At 45.3% G+C, this 19,285-nt stretch overlaps 1 protein-coding gene across 3 annotated transcripts; it reads right to left on the bottom strand.

Annotated features, from left to right (window-relative positions):
* Positions 1-758: 758 nt before the first annotated feature.
* On the bottom strand, positions 759-18,800 carry TTC14 (tetratricopeptide repeat domain 14). 3 transcript variants are annotated; one of them, XM_048505931.1, is made up of 12 exons: positions 18,592-18,800; positions 16,580-16,704; positions 15,325-15,524; positions 14,980-15,064; positions 14,727-14,856; positions 12,966-13,118; positions 11,426-11,497; positions 10,059-10,178; positions 9,837-9,959; positions 6,581-6,698; positions 4,416-4,525; positions 759-2,111 (listed from the first exon to the last, which is right to left on the bottom strand). In XM_048505931.1, exons 1-12 carry the CDS (start codon positions 18,735-18,737, stop codon positions 1,178-1,180), a joined length of 2,316 nt encoding a protein of 771 aa, XP_048361888.1. In that variant the 5' UTR covers positions 18,738-18,800; the 3' UTR covers positions 759-1,177. The 3 variants fall into 3 exon arrangements, 2 of the variants coding, with proteins under 2 accessions (XP_048361888.1, XP_048361887.1); XM_048505930.1 differs by having other exon boundaries at positions 2,006-6,388; positions 6,544-6,698; XR_007245273.1 differs by lacking the exon at positions 759-2,111 and having other exon boundaries at positions 4,439-4,525; positions 5,006-6,698.
* Positions 18,801-19,285: the final 485 nt, after the last annotated feature.

The raw sequence follows: 19,285 nt of genomic DNA, 5'->3' as shown, positions 1-19,285 counted from the left end.
CATTTCCCCTTCCAACTCATTCAGACTTCCTTTCCCTTGCTGACTTGTTAGCTCTACTAAGCTGCTTGTCTCCCACTACACCAAAAGTATTGGAAACCTGCATGGAACATCATGGGCTGTTGAAAGATAAGGCTACAATAAAGATAGTCCCCAAAGCAAACAATGGGTCATTGCTAACTCTTGGAGTGATGTCACTTCATGGCATTTGCAAGGCAGGCTACGTTTATGGGGTGATTTGCCATTGCCTTCCCCAGTTGCCTATACTTTACACTCAACCCAACAAGCTGGGTACTCATTTAACTATCTCAGAGGAATGGTAGAAGAAGTGTTTGGATTTATACCCAGTCTTTCTGTCCTCTAAGGAGTCTCAAGGTGGCTTACAAGCTCCTTTCCCTTCCTCTCCCCACAACAGACACCTTGTGAGGCAGGTGGGGCTGACAGAGTTCTGAGAGGAATGTGACTAGCCCAAGGTCACCCAGCAGGAATGCAGGAGTGCGGAAACACATCCAGTTCACCAGATAAGAGTCTGTCACTCATGTGAAGGGGTGGGGAATCAAACCCGGTTCTCCAGATTAGAGTCCCCTGCTGTTAAACACTACACCACACTGAATCAACCTCGACCCGGCAACCTGAAACCAATTTCTGTTGGGACTGAACTCAGGTTGAAAGCAGAACTTTGACTGCAGTGACACGGGGCTCACTACATGTACAGCAACAATGAATTAATCACAGACACTAAAGAAAACCAGGGGAAGTGGTTTTGTTTTTAAAACTTTACTTGTAAAACAAGCTATATACACGGATGGCACATTCATGAGAAACATCTGAAGTTTGTAGTTCTATTAACATTACAAAATAACAGTCATTGGTGCCCTCGGGGGGGGGGGATGCCTCTGTAAAGTGCGAGTCAGATGCCAACTAACACAGCTGGCAGCCTTCAGAACAGCTATGAATTTTGCAGCCTCCTACCCCAGCACAAGCTTAAATAACGAGATATTTCCGGCTGTAAAGAGATATGATGAAGCCTTTGCATATTTATCCTTCTCTACATAAACAAGTAGGTGGAAGGGAAGAACAAAATGAACATTTCTAGCTTCTCATGAACAGGAGGGACTCCAGTGATTCTAGAGGACAAACCATATCCTGCCCTTGTACCTTGCTTAAGTTAAAAAGCAAATCATTGGTTTTTCCGCTTGCTTCCCTTTTCTCTCTCAAACTCCGCTATCTGATTAAATATATTGAGTAGGTTCTGAGGCAAGTTTTTCCTGGCACCGCTCCCTGATGGTTCTCTGCCATTGAGGGTAGCTTCCTCGTCTACCTCCTCAGCTTTGGCAGAGTCTCTTTCCCCGCTCTGAGACTCCCTCTCTCTCTGACTCAGCGCCAGCTCGGGTCTGGTGTCAGCACTATACTGGCTGGACTCGTTTATCCAGCGGCTGGTGTACTGCTTGTAATGTTTGGCTGACTTGGTGGAGTGATTAGACCCTGTTGGAGATGTGGAATACTTGGTTTGGCTGGGGCTTTGCTTCCAATACGGTTCTTTCCTCCCCCCATCTCTTTCTAACTTTCCTGAATAATGCGTCTTGTTTCTGTCATCGGACTTTCTGCGATAGGGACCGGCCCCGTCCCTCCTGTCAAAGGGAACTCTGTCTACCTTACCCAGTTTTCCCGTCTTGTGACTATTCGCCTTCGCCATGGAGCTGCTGCTGGAATCCCTGGAATCTTCAGACCTACCTCCATAAGCTTCCTCGTCATCAGCAGAAGCCCTGGAGAGCGAGCGATACCGGTTCCTGTCACTCGCGTCTGGCTTCTGATGAGACAACCTGTCCTGTTTCTCCAACAGTTTCACCATTTCGTGCTTTTGATTGAGGAAGGAAGCAGCGGTGTCGGCAGGGGGAGAATAGCAGTCGTCTTTCCTACTCTGATTTAAGGAACTCCTAGGCGTGTGTTTGGAGCTGCGCGAGGATTCGGACCGGTTCCGATCCCTTTTCTTGCGCTTTTTGTGATCAGAAGAGGAGGAGGAGGAAGAGGAAGAAGTGGATTCATCAGATGAAGAATCACAGGAAGAGGAGGAGGAGGAGGAAGAAGTTGACCTTTTTCTTTTCTTCTTCAACCTAGAAGTTTTAATTAACCGTGAGGCACTGCCAACAGCATCCAAAATTCAACATCTTGGGAAAAGCTCTGCAGCAGAATGTCAAGAAGCTTTTGAACTTCTTAACCTTCCGCACAGTTACGTGTTGAAAGGCTCTTATTTAGGCACGGAGGAGCAGATTCAAGCAGATTTTACTTAACATGCGTAACTATGTGAAGTGCAAGCTAGCTTTTAAATCCCAGCAAGTTTATTTGGAAATCCGACTTAAAATACTCTGTTCTTGCTACACAGGCTTTCCAGGAAGCAAAAGCTACTGCATACCACTCCCTGTGCCAAAACAGTCTTTTAATATGCTATCTGACATCTACACCTCTCCAACAGGAGCTTGTCATTTCTGTAGTTAGGCATCAACGTTCAAATCACAAGGTAACGATGACTGCTCCCCCCTGCAATAACAATTCAGACCAGTCCGTGAAAAGGTACTGGATTTATTTAGCAATGATTTTCTGAATCCCTGCAGGCTCTGGCCAAAACAGATCTGAAATGTCCACTCTCTAAAACTCCCTTCCTGCTCCTTACCCAAGAAGTAACTCCTTAAATCCTCACTGGCCGATTACCACAGTGGCAACTGAACCCCAGCGCAGCAAACTTCCTTGTACGGATGTACAAGGAAGTTGCCGCGCGCCTACGGCTCTTGCTCTTGGCTTTCCTGGGGGAAAGCAAGAGTACTTCAGGCGTGCGCCTGATACTGTGGTGGGGCAGAGAGGAGGTAGGCTCCCCTATCCATAATCGGCCACTCTCAACTATAACCAAGTGCAGGAAACAGTATTTGTTCATGTCTCTTCCATGCAACTTCGCCCCCTAACTAATTTATAATGGTATAATTGTTGATGGACTAATATGGGTGAGACACATGAAGTGGGCTTCCAGCAGACTGCATGAGCATAGAGAGGAGAAAAGCTGTTAGTGGAGTTGATGGCAATAAAGCTTCAGTTTTGACTCCAATGGTTATTCTCCTTAATCTGTGTGAACTAAGATACACTCCATGCATCTGACAAAGTGGTTCTAGTCCATAAAAGCCTTTATAAATCAGTTTTTTGTTTGATGTGCAATAAGATGTCTTTGTTTTACCAGAATGTCATCACCACCATCATTTATAGTTCACCTTTATAACCGGCACCCAAACATAGAGTACAAGGATTGCTTCCTTCTGGATTTTGTAATGTAGAGGGTTATTCCTTGTGGGGCCAGGGTTCCATTGTGCTGTGCTTGTGAAACTCAATAAGAACATAAGAACATAAGAACTAGCCTGCTGGATCAGACCAGAGTCCATCTAGTCCAGCACTCTGCTACTCGCAGTGGCCCACCAGGTGCCTTTGGGAGCTCACCTGCAGGATGTGAAAGCAATGGCCTTCTGCTGCTGCTGCTCCTGAGCACCTGGTCTGCTAAGGCATTTGCAATCTCAGATCAAGGAGGCAACAATAAAGGACATATGTGCTGGTGGCTCTATAAGAATAGTGAAACTACAACCTTTTCCCCTACTGAAGTCTACAGACACAAATTCATGAATAAGCCCAGTATTGCTGAATGAACCTCTTAAGTTTTCATGCCACAGAATGGGCCCAAGGATCACACAGTAAATCTACCTTCTGCTTCCTGTCTTTCAAGGTATTCACCTTGAGACTATCACTGATACTGAAAAACCCAACGTTCCGACTGTACCCTAAAAGCATCTGAAAAACCGCAGTTCCGCTTAATGGCCCTATAGGTGTAAATCTTTTAAAATATAACCGACGGTCTCTACGGAGTTTGTGTTTGCTGGTTTAATATGAGAGCCACTAACCTGCCAGCACCACTCAATACCGTTGAATCCAGGTGCAAACAGGATTCAATGAAAAAACTGGATGAGGATTTATTTGTTGATTTAAAAAAACACCTTTTTGAAGAGGCGTATTGTCCCAAAATGAGTGTGCCCACAAACTTGAGTGTGCTTCCCACTCACCCAGTTCTTTCACATAATTACAAGTGATGAGTTGTTCTTATATCTGGACCATGCCACATATCTTCAGCAAGCTTAGAAAGACGTTTCCTCAGAATCGAGGTCTCGTCATGAAACGCCATGCTGCATTCAGGATACTTTTAAAAGGCAGGTTACATATGTATAACCTCTAAAATAATATCCACAAACTAAACATTACCAAACATTTTCAGAAGGCAACAAACATGGATTGCCTGCTATACTTACAGCGCTAAACAGCTTATTGGCATGCAGAGCGAAACGGAAGGCCCAAGGAAAGAGTGGCATACAGAACAGAACAGCCATTACCTTTTCTCTTCTTTTAAGAGCTTACGCAGTTTTTCCACGCTTGTCTCTATTTTCTTCTCTTTCTGTCTCTCTTCTTTGGCAGTTTGTTTCTCTCTCATTTCCAGAGATTTCTTTTTTGAATTCCAACATCAGAAATATTACATCAACAAGCCACAGGGTCAAGCCCACGATTTGGCCACATTTCCACCCCCACCCAACAACAAGCAGTTCCCACCCACCCCCCAGGGTATCGTGCCCAAAAATGAGGTTTGAGACAAGATGGGTATGTATAAATGGAGGACAGAGCAGTGGGATGAGCACAAATAGCATTAAGGATCATATGTCCAGTATATAATCCCACATATTAGAAGAAAAGAGGAAGGCCAAGAGGTCAATGAAGCCCGTACCCCAATGCAAGAACATCAGCAGCCCAGAGGACATGGACAGAAAATTGAAAGGGGAGGGAGGAAGCATCAAAAACAGTTGCCCCGGATAAAATAATAACCCAAGCAGAAGAGGGAAATCAAGGAAAGCACCGTTGTTGACATTTATGCAGTAAAACGCGATCCAAATTAAAATATAATTGGAAGGGGCCACGTATGAATACAAACCGTTTGGCAATTGCCACAGCCCAATTTGATGCGTGGTTTACACACGTAATCATATCCCAGCGGGTTGTTGGCGATGAGCAGCACCAGAGGTCAGACACAGCAGCAACAGTTCCAGTTCAGAGGAAAAGGCATTAGAGAAAAACATACCATCAGTATTACGGGAAAACAGCCCCACCCTTTCGAGGCAACTTTCTGTGGGTTTGTTTATGCTCTTGCAGTTGGGGCCTCCCCCACACCGGAGAGTGAGGAACAGTCAAGAAAGGAGGCCGCCGGATCTATTTTTAACAAGAAGCTCCAAGATGCTTTTTTGCTGGCAATGCTATGTGGAAATGTGTTGGTAAAAATAGATGCGGTATCCCACTTAGCATGGCAGAGTCACAACGCAGGAGGGAGGGGAAACCCCCCCACCAGTACAGGCACGTACAAAGTGACACTCTGTGTCTTCCAAACATGCATGCCATAAATAAATCTGAGAACACCTTGCTTAGCAAACTAATCCTGTGGGTCGAGAATTGTGAGGGGGAATTAGATTCCCTTGCTGACCAACCAGGCAGAAACTGAGCAGGTCATTTTGACTTCCCAGTTCTAGAAAAACTTTACAGGATCTCTGGCCTATACTAATACGGTCCAAACGGCAAAAACAAAGGTCGTCTTTGCAGCATTTGTTTCTGACTCTGTTGAAATAAAAAATCCATGCCATATGTTGTCACTTTCCAACAGGCTCGCTTGGACACAAACTCCAGTGACTGTTGTGGGTTTCCTGGGCTGTACGGCTGTGGCCTGTTAGTTTTAGTATCTAATGTTTCACCTGCATGCAATGCTTGCATCTTTAAAGACCTGTCACAGTGAGACGCGCTTCTCTCCATGGGACAGCTGGATACTCACCACACAAACCACTCCACAATATTATCTTCCCATGACATGCCTCTGAAGATGCCCACCACAGATGCGGGTGAAACATTAGAAGCTAAAACCACCAGACCATGACCGTACAGTCTGGAAAACCCACAACAGCCAGCTGATTCTGGAAATTCCAGTGATTTCAAATGAAAATTACCCTAAATAAATGTGAACAGCCTCACTTTATAGTTCCAGTAGCTATACACAATAGGCGGGTCCCAACATTAAGAAAACCTTAGACTCTACCTAAGTTGGCCACCTTGAATCCAGTAATCATGATTCTCGTTGAACTGCTTGAGATCCGTCCCCCCTCCCCAGATCTTGCCCCCCCCCCAGCAATCATCAAGCAACACACCAACATTTGGTTTTCATAAACAGAGGAACATTCTCCGTAACTGATGCATACACGAGACTGATTGGATATGGAGAGCATATCAAACACCCAACGAATGGTTGCCTCTTTATGTACCATTTTCTAGCACCCTCTATCTCAAGGGTGTCAAACTCGCAGCCCTCCAGATGCTCATGAACTACAATTCCCATCAGTCCCTCCCAACATGAGCATTGGCTATGCTGGCAAAGGCTGATGGGAATTGTAGTTCATGAACATCTGGAGGGCCGCAAGTTTGACACCTGTGATCTATCTCAATCCACCAAGAGAAAGTAAAGTATCACCTGCATCTGCTTACGAAGTTTCGACAAGGCATCCTCGGCTTCTTGAAATGTCTCATCTATGCTCAAAGCCTTCTTGTAGTAGCTCTCAGCATTTAGCAGCTTGTCTTCCTCTTCCAACCTGGCAAGATGGTTTTTATGGCATATGTATAAGCATTCTGACTCCACAGCTTCCTCCAATCCGACAACCACAAAATTCCCCTCCGCATCTCCCCTCACTTCCTTTACACTCTGTACTATAAGAGCTGTGTGCCAAGAACCCTGTGGTTCTAAGCAAAAAGTTTATTAGTTAGGTTCTCATTTATTTATTTATTTATTTATTTATATTATTTAGATTTTTATACCGCCCCATCCCCAAGGGGCTCTGGGCAGTGTACAGCATAAAATCTCATATAGCATAAATATAATTACTAAAATCTTTAAAAACAGCAGTACGAATAATAAGAGGCGTCCAACAAAACCCCATTTTTAAATCCTCCCCAAGAGGGAGGGACGGCAAGTCCCATTAGGTGGAAAAAGGCCCAGATGTAAAGAGCCAAAAAGGGTGGGGGGGGGGGGGCACCTTCAGCGGCTGGTCTCTCCAAAGGCCCGGCGGAACAACTCCGTCTTACAGGCCCTGCGGAACTCACCAAGATCCCGCATATTTGACCAGAAATTTGCAAACTTTCTGATTAGGATGGAAAGAACACGTTCTAAAAAAAAAGCTCTCTGATTTTCAAGGATCCCCTGGAAACACAGAATTGCAAGCCTTTGACAGTGTTCAGCCAGTTATGGGAAAGATGACCAATCTCCAAAAAAGGGAGATTATGGAAGTGCTTTAAGTTTAGTTTGTTTTATTTTCACTTCCTGCATTCTGTAGTTTCATGGCTCAATTTGCTTACATGCGCATGAAACAGAACCTTTTTTTTTTACACATTACTTCATTTCTAAAAGGTTTTCTGGATTATTTCTCCTCATGCACCAGTTGGTCAAACCATTGCATGAACTGAGTGAGAAAAGCACAGGCAGGCTCCTTTTCCTTACCCGACTCACAAATGCAAACAGCAAACAGGGGGAGAACTATCGGCTGACTTATGACAGTCTATTAATATAAGAATCTCTGGGCACTTGCAAAGCCTACTAAAGGGGCATTTCAGGAGTCAAAGAAGCCAAGTTACCCCCATAAATTCACTTAAGCAGCCTAGAGGACCCAGATATGCAGGCAACCACTGAAGTGACAAAGTTACAACCACAGCGATTATTTCTGAAGTCACAACAATTGCAAGAATCACAACACCACACCCCAGGGGCATGCACATTTCTGGTTCACATGTGATTCTTCCATATGAAAATTCTCAGATATAAATTGGAGGGACAGCAGCAAATTCAGAAGAGCCAATAATGCAAGAAGGCCCTGAGTCAAATGGTAAAGATGGAGCGACTACTGGATTCTACGTGGGTCAGAAACTCAAGCAAAGATAATGAAAAGCGAGGTTGAAATACACTTATAGGAACCTGATGTCTTATGCAACTAAAAACACAGAGAAAAGATCTAAAATAATATGAGGATGAAATTAAAAATATGAGGTGCAAAAGAGGTACAAGGTAAAAGGCAGAAGGGGAAAAAAGGACGTCCACATATTCTCATTTAGTGTGAAAACAGTGAAGAGGAAATTAGGCTTAGAGATTTTCCAGAGGGCCACTGTCAAATCTAAGGCCCCTTCTGCACACGCAAAATAATGCTTTTTCAAACCACTTTCACAACGGTTTGCAAGTGGATTTTGCTATTCCGCACAGCTTCCAAGAGCACTGAAAGCAGTTTGAAAGTGCATTATTCTGCATGTGCGGATTGAGCCTAAGAGAACCACCCTTTTCAGCCCTTGCTCCTCACAGGGCAGATCGCCACAGAAGTCGTTTTCCCCATGCCTCTTTGCCCAGATTTGGGGCCAACCTCTGAGGAAAGGAAGAATCCCTAAAGGGGCTCCAACCTTAAAAAACCACCATAGACAAAGAACATACATATTTGTATGTAACCAATCATCTCCACAAGGTACGAAGGAAAGAGCAAGAGGCAAATGAGGTGCATTCTCCTTCACATTTGACTAGCTATACACGGACTCACAAAAAGATGTTAGTAGATTGTATAATCCTCCACCACAGACCTCAACATGCCAGACCTTCTCTGTTATAAAATGTCTTAGTGCCTACCTAGCCCTGCTCCCCACATCCATTTGGAAGTTTGATTATAGTAATTCAACAAAGTATAAATGCTCTTGTATCAAAGTACCATGTTCAAAAACGCACAAAATGATGGTTTTGACAAAGGCCCATAAAAATGAAAGATAATTCTCATATTCGTTCGGGATATATTCCAAGGTGGAAGCATACAATTTCCTCAACCGCGAACCTCAATTGACCGTACTAACGTCTCTACGGAGCATGAGGGAAGAAACTTCCTCCCATGTGTGCACACTGTACAAATGCTTCAACCATTACGTGGAGATAGTGCTCGTGACCTGTTCTTCCGCCCCATGGGGTGAGTCACTAACAGAAGCTCCACAACAGAACAGTCAGAGTCGCTTTCAGATTTGTCTAGGGCCAGCCTGGGAGAGAAATTCCTGATGCCCAGAGGCTATTCTAGGGACAGTCAGCAATAATGTGCAAGCAAGAGTCTCCACTTGATTTGAGCAGTGTGGACAAACCCGATCCTGGAGAGGGATGGATAAGTAACAATCAAGCTGATTTGTTTTACCAATGGGGAAGGTATTGGATCTGGCCAATGTGATGAATCCATCTCTGGTTGGGGTTCAGTTAATAATTCAAGATATATAATGTGCCCCTGCTTCCGAGGATATGATTGAGAAGGGTGTCATGACAGTTAGATCATGATCTTTGCCCCAGCAGAGGGTGAGTCACTATATGGGAAAGGAATGATCTGACAGCTCTGATCATTACACGCATCCCAACTGCTAGTGAGGATGGAAAGCTCTGTATATAATATCATGTACATATAGCAACTCTAAGGTAAAAGCAATATTTTGAAAGCAAGAGATGAGTATGAGGTGGGAGTTTGCTACACTTCATCGCCCACTTCGGTGCTGTATACCCTGGACTTTTGGTAGTACGCTACTGCTATCAGTACCAACCAGGGCTGACCCTGATTGGCTTTCAAAATCCAACAAGGTTGGGCTAGCCTGGCTCCTCCAGGTCAGGGCCATCCAAACCATCACCCCACAAACACACGTTCTGGCAAGAAAGCAAATGCAAAAAGGGCTCTTACTGGCCTCCTCGTTCAACAAGGGTTTGGCAGAGATACTTCCGTGCGTTCCTGTGGGTGGGACAGTTTTCTAAAGCGATTTCAAAATCATCGATTGCCTTATTTAGGCTTCCTTTTGTGGCGTATCTAGAAAAGAGAAAAACCGTGATGCAAAAACATGTATTTTAATGCCCCCGGGATTTTTTTTTTAAAAGACACCCTTTCAGTTACAAACCACACACTTACAGGGCTCCACGGGCTACTAAGGCTTCAACGTTTTGTGCGTCAATCTCCAAGGCTTTGTTGTACTCGTTCATGGCATCCACGTGGCGGCCCTCTTTAAAATAATCCACACCAATCTTTACGCTAAAAAACAAACAGTAAATCACCTTGTGGGGCTTCCGCTGCAATTCAAATCAGTCTATCTTCAGACATAAACATACTACACTAGCAAGAGCCATAGGTTTAAAGGTAATGGCCAACATATTCATTAACTGAAGCTGATAGTAGAAGAGCTGTTTTTTTATACTCTGATTTTCTCTCCTGCAAGGAGTCTCAAAGTGGGGTGCTGTGTGGTTTCCGGGCTGTATGGCCGTGTTCTAGCAGCATTCTCTCCTGACGTTTCGCCTGCATCTGTGGCTGGCATCTTCTGAGGATCCTCTGAAGATGCCAGCTACAGATGCAGGCGAAACGTCAGGAGAGAATACTGCTAGAACACGGCCATACAGCCCGGAAACCACACAGCACCCCAGTGGTTCTGGCCGTGAAAGCCTTCGACAATACAGTCTCAAAGTGGCTTACAATCGCCTTCCCTTTCCCTCCCCATAGCAGATCCCTTGTGAGGTAGGTGGAGCTGCGAGAGTTCCGAGAGAACTGTGATTGACCCAAGGTCACCCAGCAGGCTTCTTGCGGAGAAGCAGGGAAAACAAATCCAGTTCGCCAGGTAAAAATCCGCACCTCATGGAGAGGAGTAGAGAATCGAACCTGGTTCTCCAGGTTAGAGTCCATCACTCTTAACCACTATACCACGTTTCAGCTTTTAAATGCCTCTTCAGTGCTTGTCTATCACCCTCGTGTAGCACTGCCAGAATTCCTTAACATCAGAGAGTCTAAAAAGAAAGGGGTGATTCATACCAAGGTTGGATCCCACCAAAAAGGTCGGTGCAGTCCAGGGGGCATTTTTGCCCATCTCCCGCTTTTCAGTAGCCCCACTGGGGAGGGGGGCGGGGGGATCTATTTCAGGGACATTTAGAGCTGCAAGTGGGGTGTCATACTTCCATGCATAGATGTTTTAGAACCTCTACCTTCTTCCATATTTTATTTATCAAGTACAAACATGCACAACACTGGAGAAGTACAATTCAGTACTGTGAGCTGGGCATACATCGTAAGAGCCAAGCACCATCAAGCTTTAAGCATACCGGTCTATTCCTTTTGTGGTCACCTTAACTCTGCTCATGATCAACCGTGTCAGCCCCAAGCAAGTCTTTCTCTCTCAAATTGTAGGCTGAGTTTCCAGCTGCTCAATATACATTTACTTGGAAGAAAAATGACATTATCTGCTCCTCCCAACTTCACATAAACATTTGACATTAGCAATGAAGGGTAGGTACCATTTTAAGGCCCACGAGGCAGACTGTCTTTTTCTCAAGGCAGGGGCAAAATCCTCTTCGTTGAAATTTTTGCTGAGGGGGAAAAAAATCAAGAAACATGTCAAAATGATTCGATTTGACAAGTCTACAAAAATCTAAGTGGAAGGCACAGATTTGCTGTTCAGCTCCATTAGTAAAAAGATGCAAGAAAACTGGAAAACCGAGGACATTTTGAATTTCCCAGGACTTATGAGAATGTTCCAGGTTTATTTATTTTTATTTATTTATTTTGAGTTTTTTATACCGCCCTACCCTCAGAGGGCTCAGGGCGGTGAACAACGTAATTAAACAACAAGTAATTAAAACCCATTTAAAATAAAGACAGTGATGAACATATAAACCAGTGTCAGCAATAAAATCTCTGATAAAACCTTCCCAAAAGAGAGGGGGGGAAGAAGGGGTCCCATAGATGGTAAGGGACCCCAGCATAGGAGACTAGAATAGAAGGGGGGGGGCATTTAGTAGATGGGGGGGCATTTAGTAGATGACTACATTTATAGACATGGATTCAATGCACTCCAAAAGATGCCTGCACTGGTAGACGCCAGGGTTTTGCTGACAGCTACTGTGGAAAAGAAAAATAAGCTGGTTCTTGGCCCTTCTCAGCCACTTCCTTGTGACTTGCTGGCCAACTCATTTTCATACATGAGAACAAACAGGTTCATTTAAACCCATTTATTTATTTCAATTGCCTCAATGAGATTAACTCGCCAGAATAGGGTAACGGAGCCCATTTATATTTAAAGCACGGGCCTTATTAAAATAGTGAAAGCATCAGCGTGCAAGGAAGTAAGAGAAGAGAAAGAGCAATGTTGAAATCCCTTCATCCAGGGCCAGTTGCCAGCCACAGATGCGGGGCAAAATGTTAGGAGCGAAAACTACCAGACCCTGACCATGCAGCCCAGAAAACCCATAACATCCAGTCAATGTGAACTGCCTGCAAGCAAGCAGGTAGGGGAAAGGGGCACAAGGGGTGTGTGTCCGGGGCGGCGGAGCCTTGATAAGAAGGAGTTGAAAGCAGGTATGCTCTGACATGAAGCCCTAACAGCGACACTGCCCCATTCTAGACGGGATGGATGTGTATATAAAACATTTATGTATCCCTCCATACAGTCTCGCTTGGCACTGAGTCAGCTGAAATCAGACTCTGCATTTCAAGTTGGCTGTGAGTCAAAAAGATACAAAGTCTGAAAGGTGTTCGTTAGTGGAGTTAGCTCAGGAAAACCACCACCAAGATCAAGAATATTTCACATCCTGCATGTGAGCTCTCAAAGGCACCTGGTGGGCCACTGTGAGTAGCAGAGTGCTGGACTAGATGGACTCTGGTCTGATCTACCAGGCTCTTTCTTAAGTTCTTAAGAACATAAGAAGAGAACTGTGTGTGTGTTTTTCTGGACCCTTGCTTCTAGAGCTAATGGAAACCCCTCACGGTTAGGCAACCATCATGCAGATAAAATAAGCCTGGCCCAGTTGTAAGAGAAGGTAGGGATTTCTCACTTACCTTTGGAGTCTTCTCATTAAGGATGGTGGGCTGGATTCACTCAGTCCCAGTTTGCCTACCAGACACTCCACGACTGCTGGATTGGCGAAACCCAAGGAGTGTTGCAGAACTTTTTCGAATGTTTCCAAACTACTGGATATTTCAATGCTTCTCCTGGCGGTGGCGGGGGGGAGGGGGGAGAGACAGTGGGGAGAGAATTAGGAACATCCTCCTCTCTGCTGCCATTCTAATTTTTCTGCACTGTATCAAAAAAACCCCAAAGGGGCTGAATGTCAAGTTGCTATCGAAGAGGTTTTTTGACGGAACACCCGCAAGATATCTGCCTAGCTACAAGTCTCTTATGTTCTAGATCAGGGGTCAGCAACCTGTAGCTCTCCAGATGGTCATGGACTACAAATCCCATCAGCCCCTGCCAGCATAGCATATTGGCCATGCTGGCAGGGACTGATGTGAATTGTAGTCCATGAATATCTGGAGAGCCGCAGGTTGTAGACCCCTGTTCTAGATGCTGTTCTGGAAAGGAAGATGGTTCTTGCCGTTCCCTCCAGCTTGCCACTTTTGGCTGGGTGGCCATCTGACAGGAGTGCTTTGAATGTGAGTTCCTGCATTGAAGGGGGTTGGACTTGATGGACCTTTGGATCTCTTCCAACTCTATGATTCTATGACGAAAAGGTAAAGGGGGGAGACTATAGTGTCAGACTGTAGAGAACGAGGGAGCAAGCTTGTTTTCTGCTGCTCCAGAGAATAGGACTTGGAGTAATGGGTTCAATGTGAAGGAAAAGAGATTCCACCTAAACATCAGGAAAAACTTCTTGACAGGGCTGTTTGACAGTGGACTGTGGTGAAATCTCCTTCTTTGGAGGGTTTTAAACAGAGGCTGGATGGCCATTTGTCAGGAGTGCTTTGATTGTGTGTTCCTGCATTGCAGGGTTGGACTTGATGGCCCTTGAGGTCTCTTCTAACTCTATGATTCCATAGGACACACTGCCTGTCACCCAGAAGCCTACAGCTTGCAACTAGACTCCACTAATCATTGATGGAAAGGGGTGGGGGGAGGAAAGTCATACATGCACAAAAGCAAACTGTTACACAGCAGGTTGCAATCAGTTTTCCCTTGCTGCATGGCAGTCATCAAGCCTCATAGAAGAGACTTTTGTCTAACACAACAGGAGTTGAGCCCAGTAATATCTTTGAGACCAACCAGATTTTGGGGGATACGGGCTTTCAAGTGTCAAAGCTCCCTTCGTCAGGTACACATTTGTGGATAACACAAGTCAGTCACTGCACTGACGGAGTCACACGCAATAAACAAAGGACTTGATGAGCATCTCTGCAGGTGCTCCAATATGTCCAAGAAAATTCTGATGAACGGGCTTTCCTACTTGTTCCAGTAGAAGAATCGTGTTCAATTCTGCAAAAGTATGTGTGTGTGTGGGTGCATGCACACACATTATCCCCCTGCACTGAAGTGAACGGGAAAAATCATATATAGGTTGAGACAACAGCAAATGTGTTTGCAACTCCTGCCTATGCTGGAAGTCACTGAATTGAGTCTAGGGCTGGAATGTAGGACAACTGAATGCCTGCAGCAGGAAAGCCAGTGGGCAGCAGTAGCATCAAAACAGGGCTATAAAATTACCAGTTCTGTGCTTCATTCTCCAGGGACAGGAGTTTCTCCCTCACCCCCCTTTTTAAACAAAGTCCAGAGTGTGCCAAAAGAATTATTGATTAAAGAAAGTTGCCGTCATTTGAACTACTTACCTATAGTGCACAGGCAAGTCTTCTGAGCTGAGTACTCCTAATTTGGTACTTGCTAGGCTGGGAGAAAGAGCAGAGCTGTGCAGCGATACCGTGAGCTTCTCATGGTAGCGATCAATATCCTTGATTGCGGCTGTTAAAACAAACGACGACACTGGATTTAAACAAGCAGATCGCCCACGAAGCACGCCGAGAGCAAACACATCCGAAGAGATTGAGCAGAGAGGGAGCAAAAGGTTACACCACAGATACACACCTTGGATGAGGTCACCAGTTTGATAATATGATAAGGGGTCACCATGGCTGCTATGGGAAGGCACATCTCTCAATGGACAAAGAGCCTATAACAAAAACCAATAAAAGAGGTAGCCAGTAACATAAGAATAGCCTGATGAGACCAGTGGTCCATCTAGTCCAGCATCCTGTCTCATGTAGTGGCCAACTAGTGGCCAACTCTGAACTATTCTCTGTCCCATCTCTCCCATTTCAACCTCCCAAGTGAACCCCTCCACTTATTTAATATGAGAAGAGAGGCAGCGTGTTTTTCTAACAGCTGGACCAAGAGATTTGGAAGAAGCAAACTGTCACCCTCGTGACTTACAGTGATTTCTAAATCTGCCACCTCTCGAATGACGCCGCTTCGCAGGCAGAACAGCACCATGAAAAAACCAAACTCCCGAATAGAACTAATTCTTCCAATCACTATGTCCCCACGTTCGATATCACGGAAAAACAGCTCTCTCCTCTCTGCACTGGGAATATCCATGAACTGCTCCAAAGGAGGCATGGTAGCGTAATAATCTGCAAGAGAGGGGGAAGGGGAAAAAACTCATGCTGACATACTGTGTAACCACTTTTTTAAAATATGGTAGTGCCGTTTGTTGTTTCACAAAGTAATTTTCACAAAGGAGCAGCAATGGCGTAGTGGTTAAGAGCAGGTGCATTCTGATCTGGAGGAACCGGGTTTTATTCCCCGCTCTGCCGCTTGAGCTGTGGAGGCTTATCTGGGTAATTCAGATTAGCCTGTGCACTCCCACAAACACCTGGGTGAACTTGGGCTAGTCACAGCTTTTCGGAGCTCTCTCAGCCCCACCCACCTCACAGGATGTTTGTTGTTGTGAGGGGGGAAGGGCAAGGAGATTGTAAGCCCCTTTGAGTCTCCTACAGGAAAGAAAGGGGGGGATATAAATCCAAACTCTTCTTCTAATTTCTAGAGGGCATTTAACACTCATGAAGAGTCCTGATGAAGAGTCCTAGGGAACTTGCATTCACTATTTTGTGATATTTTGTTCAGATCTAACAAAAGGTGTTACAATACTGCTGGTTTCAGTATTTTTAAACTGAAGAAATATTATTTGTACATACAAGGTACATGGCAACCATTTCAGAAAAAGTTTTTAGAACCTTCCGGTCTGACTCATTTTAATGGAAAATGGTATTAAAGTCACATCCATTCATATAATTCAAGGCCTCCACCATGTGATAGCTTACTGCTATGGCTTTGCAAGATGAGGAAGGCCGTCACTCCTGGGTTAAAGGAATCTGTATTGCTTCTGCAAGGCAATGCAAGTCCCACTGATATGTACAAACAATGTTTGAACACTGGATCCGACAGAATTTTGAATTGGCTGTAAGCATGACATCAAAATACTAGGTCTTTTAAGTGAAAATATAGGTCATATAGGATTTTTATTTCCTAATTTGCCCACAATGCTTCCAATGTTTCCCACCACCAGTAAGAACAGAGACTCCCCCCACCCCTCAACTCCCTTCACATTTATGATGAGGATACGAGACGAAAAGAACACACAGAGATATAAGTCTTACAATTTCTATCATGCCAGCGAAAGTCTCACCTTCATTTTCTTCACTTGCTTCTGCTGTCGTTGGCACATTTGTCTTCCAAGAGTGCGAAAAAAGGAGATCAGCTTTTTTCGCAATAAAATGTTGTATTTCAACATTTTCTATTCCTCTTTCCTTCCTGAAACAGCAAACACAATTGAAATGTTGCAGTTGTGAACCAAACTTAGTAATGTAGAAGAAAAGACTTGCATGGGTTACTTCATTTTCCTCTATATCCCTTTCCCTATGCTATTTTCTCCTTCTCTACTTCTGGCAGCCCCCATAATTTATTTATTTTATTTAATATATTACCCTCCCTGGCTTTAGGAAGGCTTTCTCCCTCATCTGTACCTCCTTCTTTTGTTGCTGCTCACTACCCAACTTTTCTTTTATTTGCCCTTCCCCAGCTTCAGTTTTATTATTCACTTGCTTCATTTACCACCCCGGGCCCCGCTTTCTCCCCAGTGGCAACTCCACAAAGTAGCTCACATCATGCTCCTCCACTTCATCCTCATAGCTACCATGACAGGTATATTAGCCTGGCCAGCAAGCTTTCATGGCGGAGTGGGAATCTGAATTGCCCCCCCGCCCCCCTCCAGATCCAAGTCTGACTCTCCAGTCACTAAACCACACTGGCTCCCAGCTTTCCCTCCTTCCCTTCCACTGGCAGTCTCTCCTTGGGAAAAGTACGGCCAAATTGCAAAAGTCATGATGCAGCAAGTCACTCAGGTAAGCTGTGTGGCGGTCATGGCTGGGCCTAGCCAAATCCGCAGGTTTTGTGACATCTATCACTTGGGTGACTTGCACAAATGGCGTGGCAGTAAGTTGTCTGGTGGTCTGGCCCCGTTGAGTGTGGAGCAAGAGGCCAAAACAGTCCTGGAAAGGATCCTGCCTCTCCTCCATGCCTTTTACTGACAGATGCCAAGGTTTGAAGGCTGACAATATTGTTATGGCTGCCTTACAATAACCACAACGGTCACAGAGATCTCAGAGATTATTTATTCCTTAAAGGTACAAACACTACTATTATTTTTGGGGAATTTTATATTGAGTTGACAATACACTTACTGGCATTATACATACAACTATTTTTAAATGCTCAGTCATACCCAAAAGTATAAAGCCCCTATTTTCAGCTGACACCAAACAACAGTGAGTCAATAATTAGAGACTCGCTGATGCAATTCAGATATTTGCGTCTTTAACCATTTTTTGTGCTCTTTTTATTCAGTGTGTTCAGCCTTCAGCAACGCTCAGAAGTCACATTTAATTTCAGGCTGAAACTCAGATTTCTACCACCTGCTTAATCAGGCGTTAAGTGTAACCAAGGACAGCATGAATTACTCCCTAATGGCTCAGGATTCACATAAACATGTAAGGGATGTAAGCATGGCAATGCAGCAGCAATATTACCAGCCCTCAGCACTAACATATTCAGACCCAAATTGCTGTGTGAAAGTTACTCTGCAAGAGCAAACTACCATTGAAGTCTGTGATACTGAATCAAAATTTGTGTATTTTTTTCTAATTTTTTTAAGTGAGGACTATTACGATTGTTATGTTTGCATCTTTAAGCTTTAACTGCCTCTTTTTCTGTATTTCGTCAGTTGTTAATGATCGGGGTTGGTTTGTTTTTTAAAAAGAAACCACACAAAAAGGCATAGAGCTTCTGGCTCTCTAGCCCGTCCCCAAGGGCTAGACCAGCTGCGTCCAGTGCATCGCTCGCAGAAAGAAAAGAAGCAGGGCTATGAGCTACCTGGCGAGTGTACTCCTAGAGATGCGGGTTTTGGTTCGTCAGTGACCAGCGGAAGACACTCTATACATGCTCAGAGACATTTTTGGGGCAACCTCCCCTCTCTTAACACTTTCATAGCCACATAAAATGATGCTTAATAGGACTGTAGGACAAAACGAGGCTGGGCTGTTCTAACGCCCCACCGGTTGGGCTGCATTTCTGGGCCCCGCCCCTTCACAAGCCCCGCCCTCCCCGGGTCCGACGCGGGGTGCGCCGCCCACTTTCCCTCACCTGGCAGGAGGCAACGTCTCGAGACCGGCCCCCCCGGGCGGCAGCAGGCCGCGGAAGTCGGGGTTGTCGTGCTGCTCGGTGCGGAGGAGAGAAAGCAGCGCGGGCCCGTGAAAGCCGAGCGCCTGGCGGAGCAAGTCCCGCTCCATCGCCCTCCGTCAAGCCGCCCCGGGCGGCGACGCCTCCCCTCGCACCTACAGCGCAGCTGCTGGCCCGACCCGGAAACGCAACCTTCGCATGGAGGAGGGGAGCTGACGTCGCGCCTCCACATCCTCCAGCGCTGGGAAGCCTCCACGACCGCCAGCGCAGAGTCGCTCTAGCCTTCACCGTCTCTATGTGCAACCCTTGGGATATGTATTAAAAATCGCAGGGCGGGAGCTCGAGAGCCAGCGTGGTGTAGCGGTTAAGAACAGGCGGATTCTAATCCGGGGAGCCGGGTTTGATTCCCCCCTTCTCTATCTTGGTGAGGGAAAATCTCTCTGGTGAACCGGGTAGATTTCCCCATTCCCTACTAGCCTGCTGGGTGACCTTGGGCCGGTCACGTTCTCTCAGCCCCACCTAACCTCACAAGGTGATTGTTGTGGGGAGAGGAAGGGAATGAGTTTATACGTCACTTTGAGTCTCCTAAAATGGAAAGAAAGGTGGGGTATAAGTTCAAGCTCTTCCTCTTTTTGTTCTTTTCTGGTATCATTTTACC

This window comes from Sphaerodactylus townsendi, linkage group LG08 (assembly GCF_021028975.2).
Source record: "Sphaerodactylus townsendi isolate TG3544 linkage group LG08, MPM_Stown_v2.3, whole genome shotgun sequence".
Lineage (NCBI taxonomy): Eukaryota > Metazoa > Chordata > Lepidosauria > Squamata > Sphaerodactylidae > Sphaerodactylus > Sphaerodactylus townsendi.
Note: the sequence above shows the minus strand (reverse complement) of the source record. Positions and strands in the feature narration are given on the sequence as shown.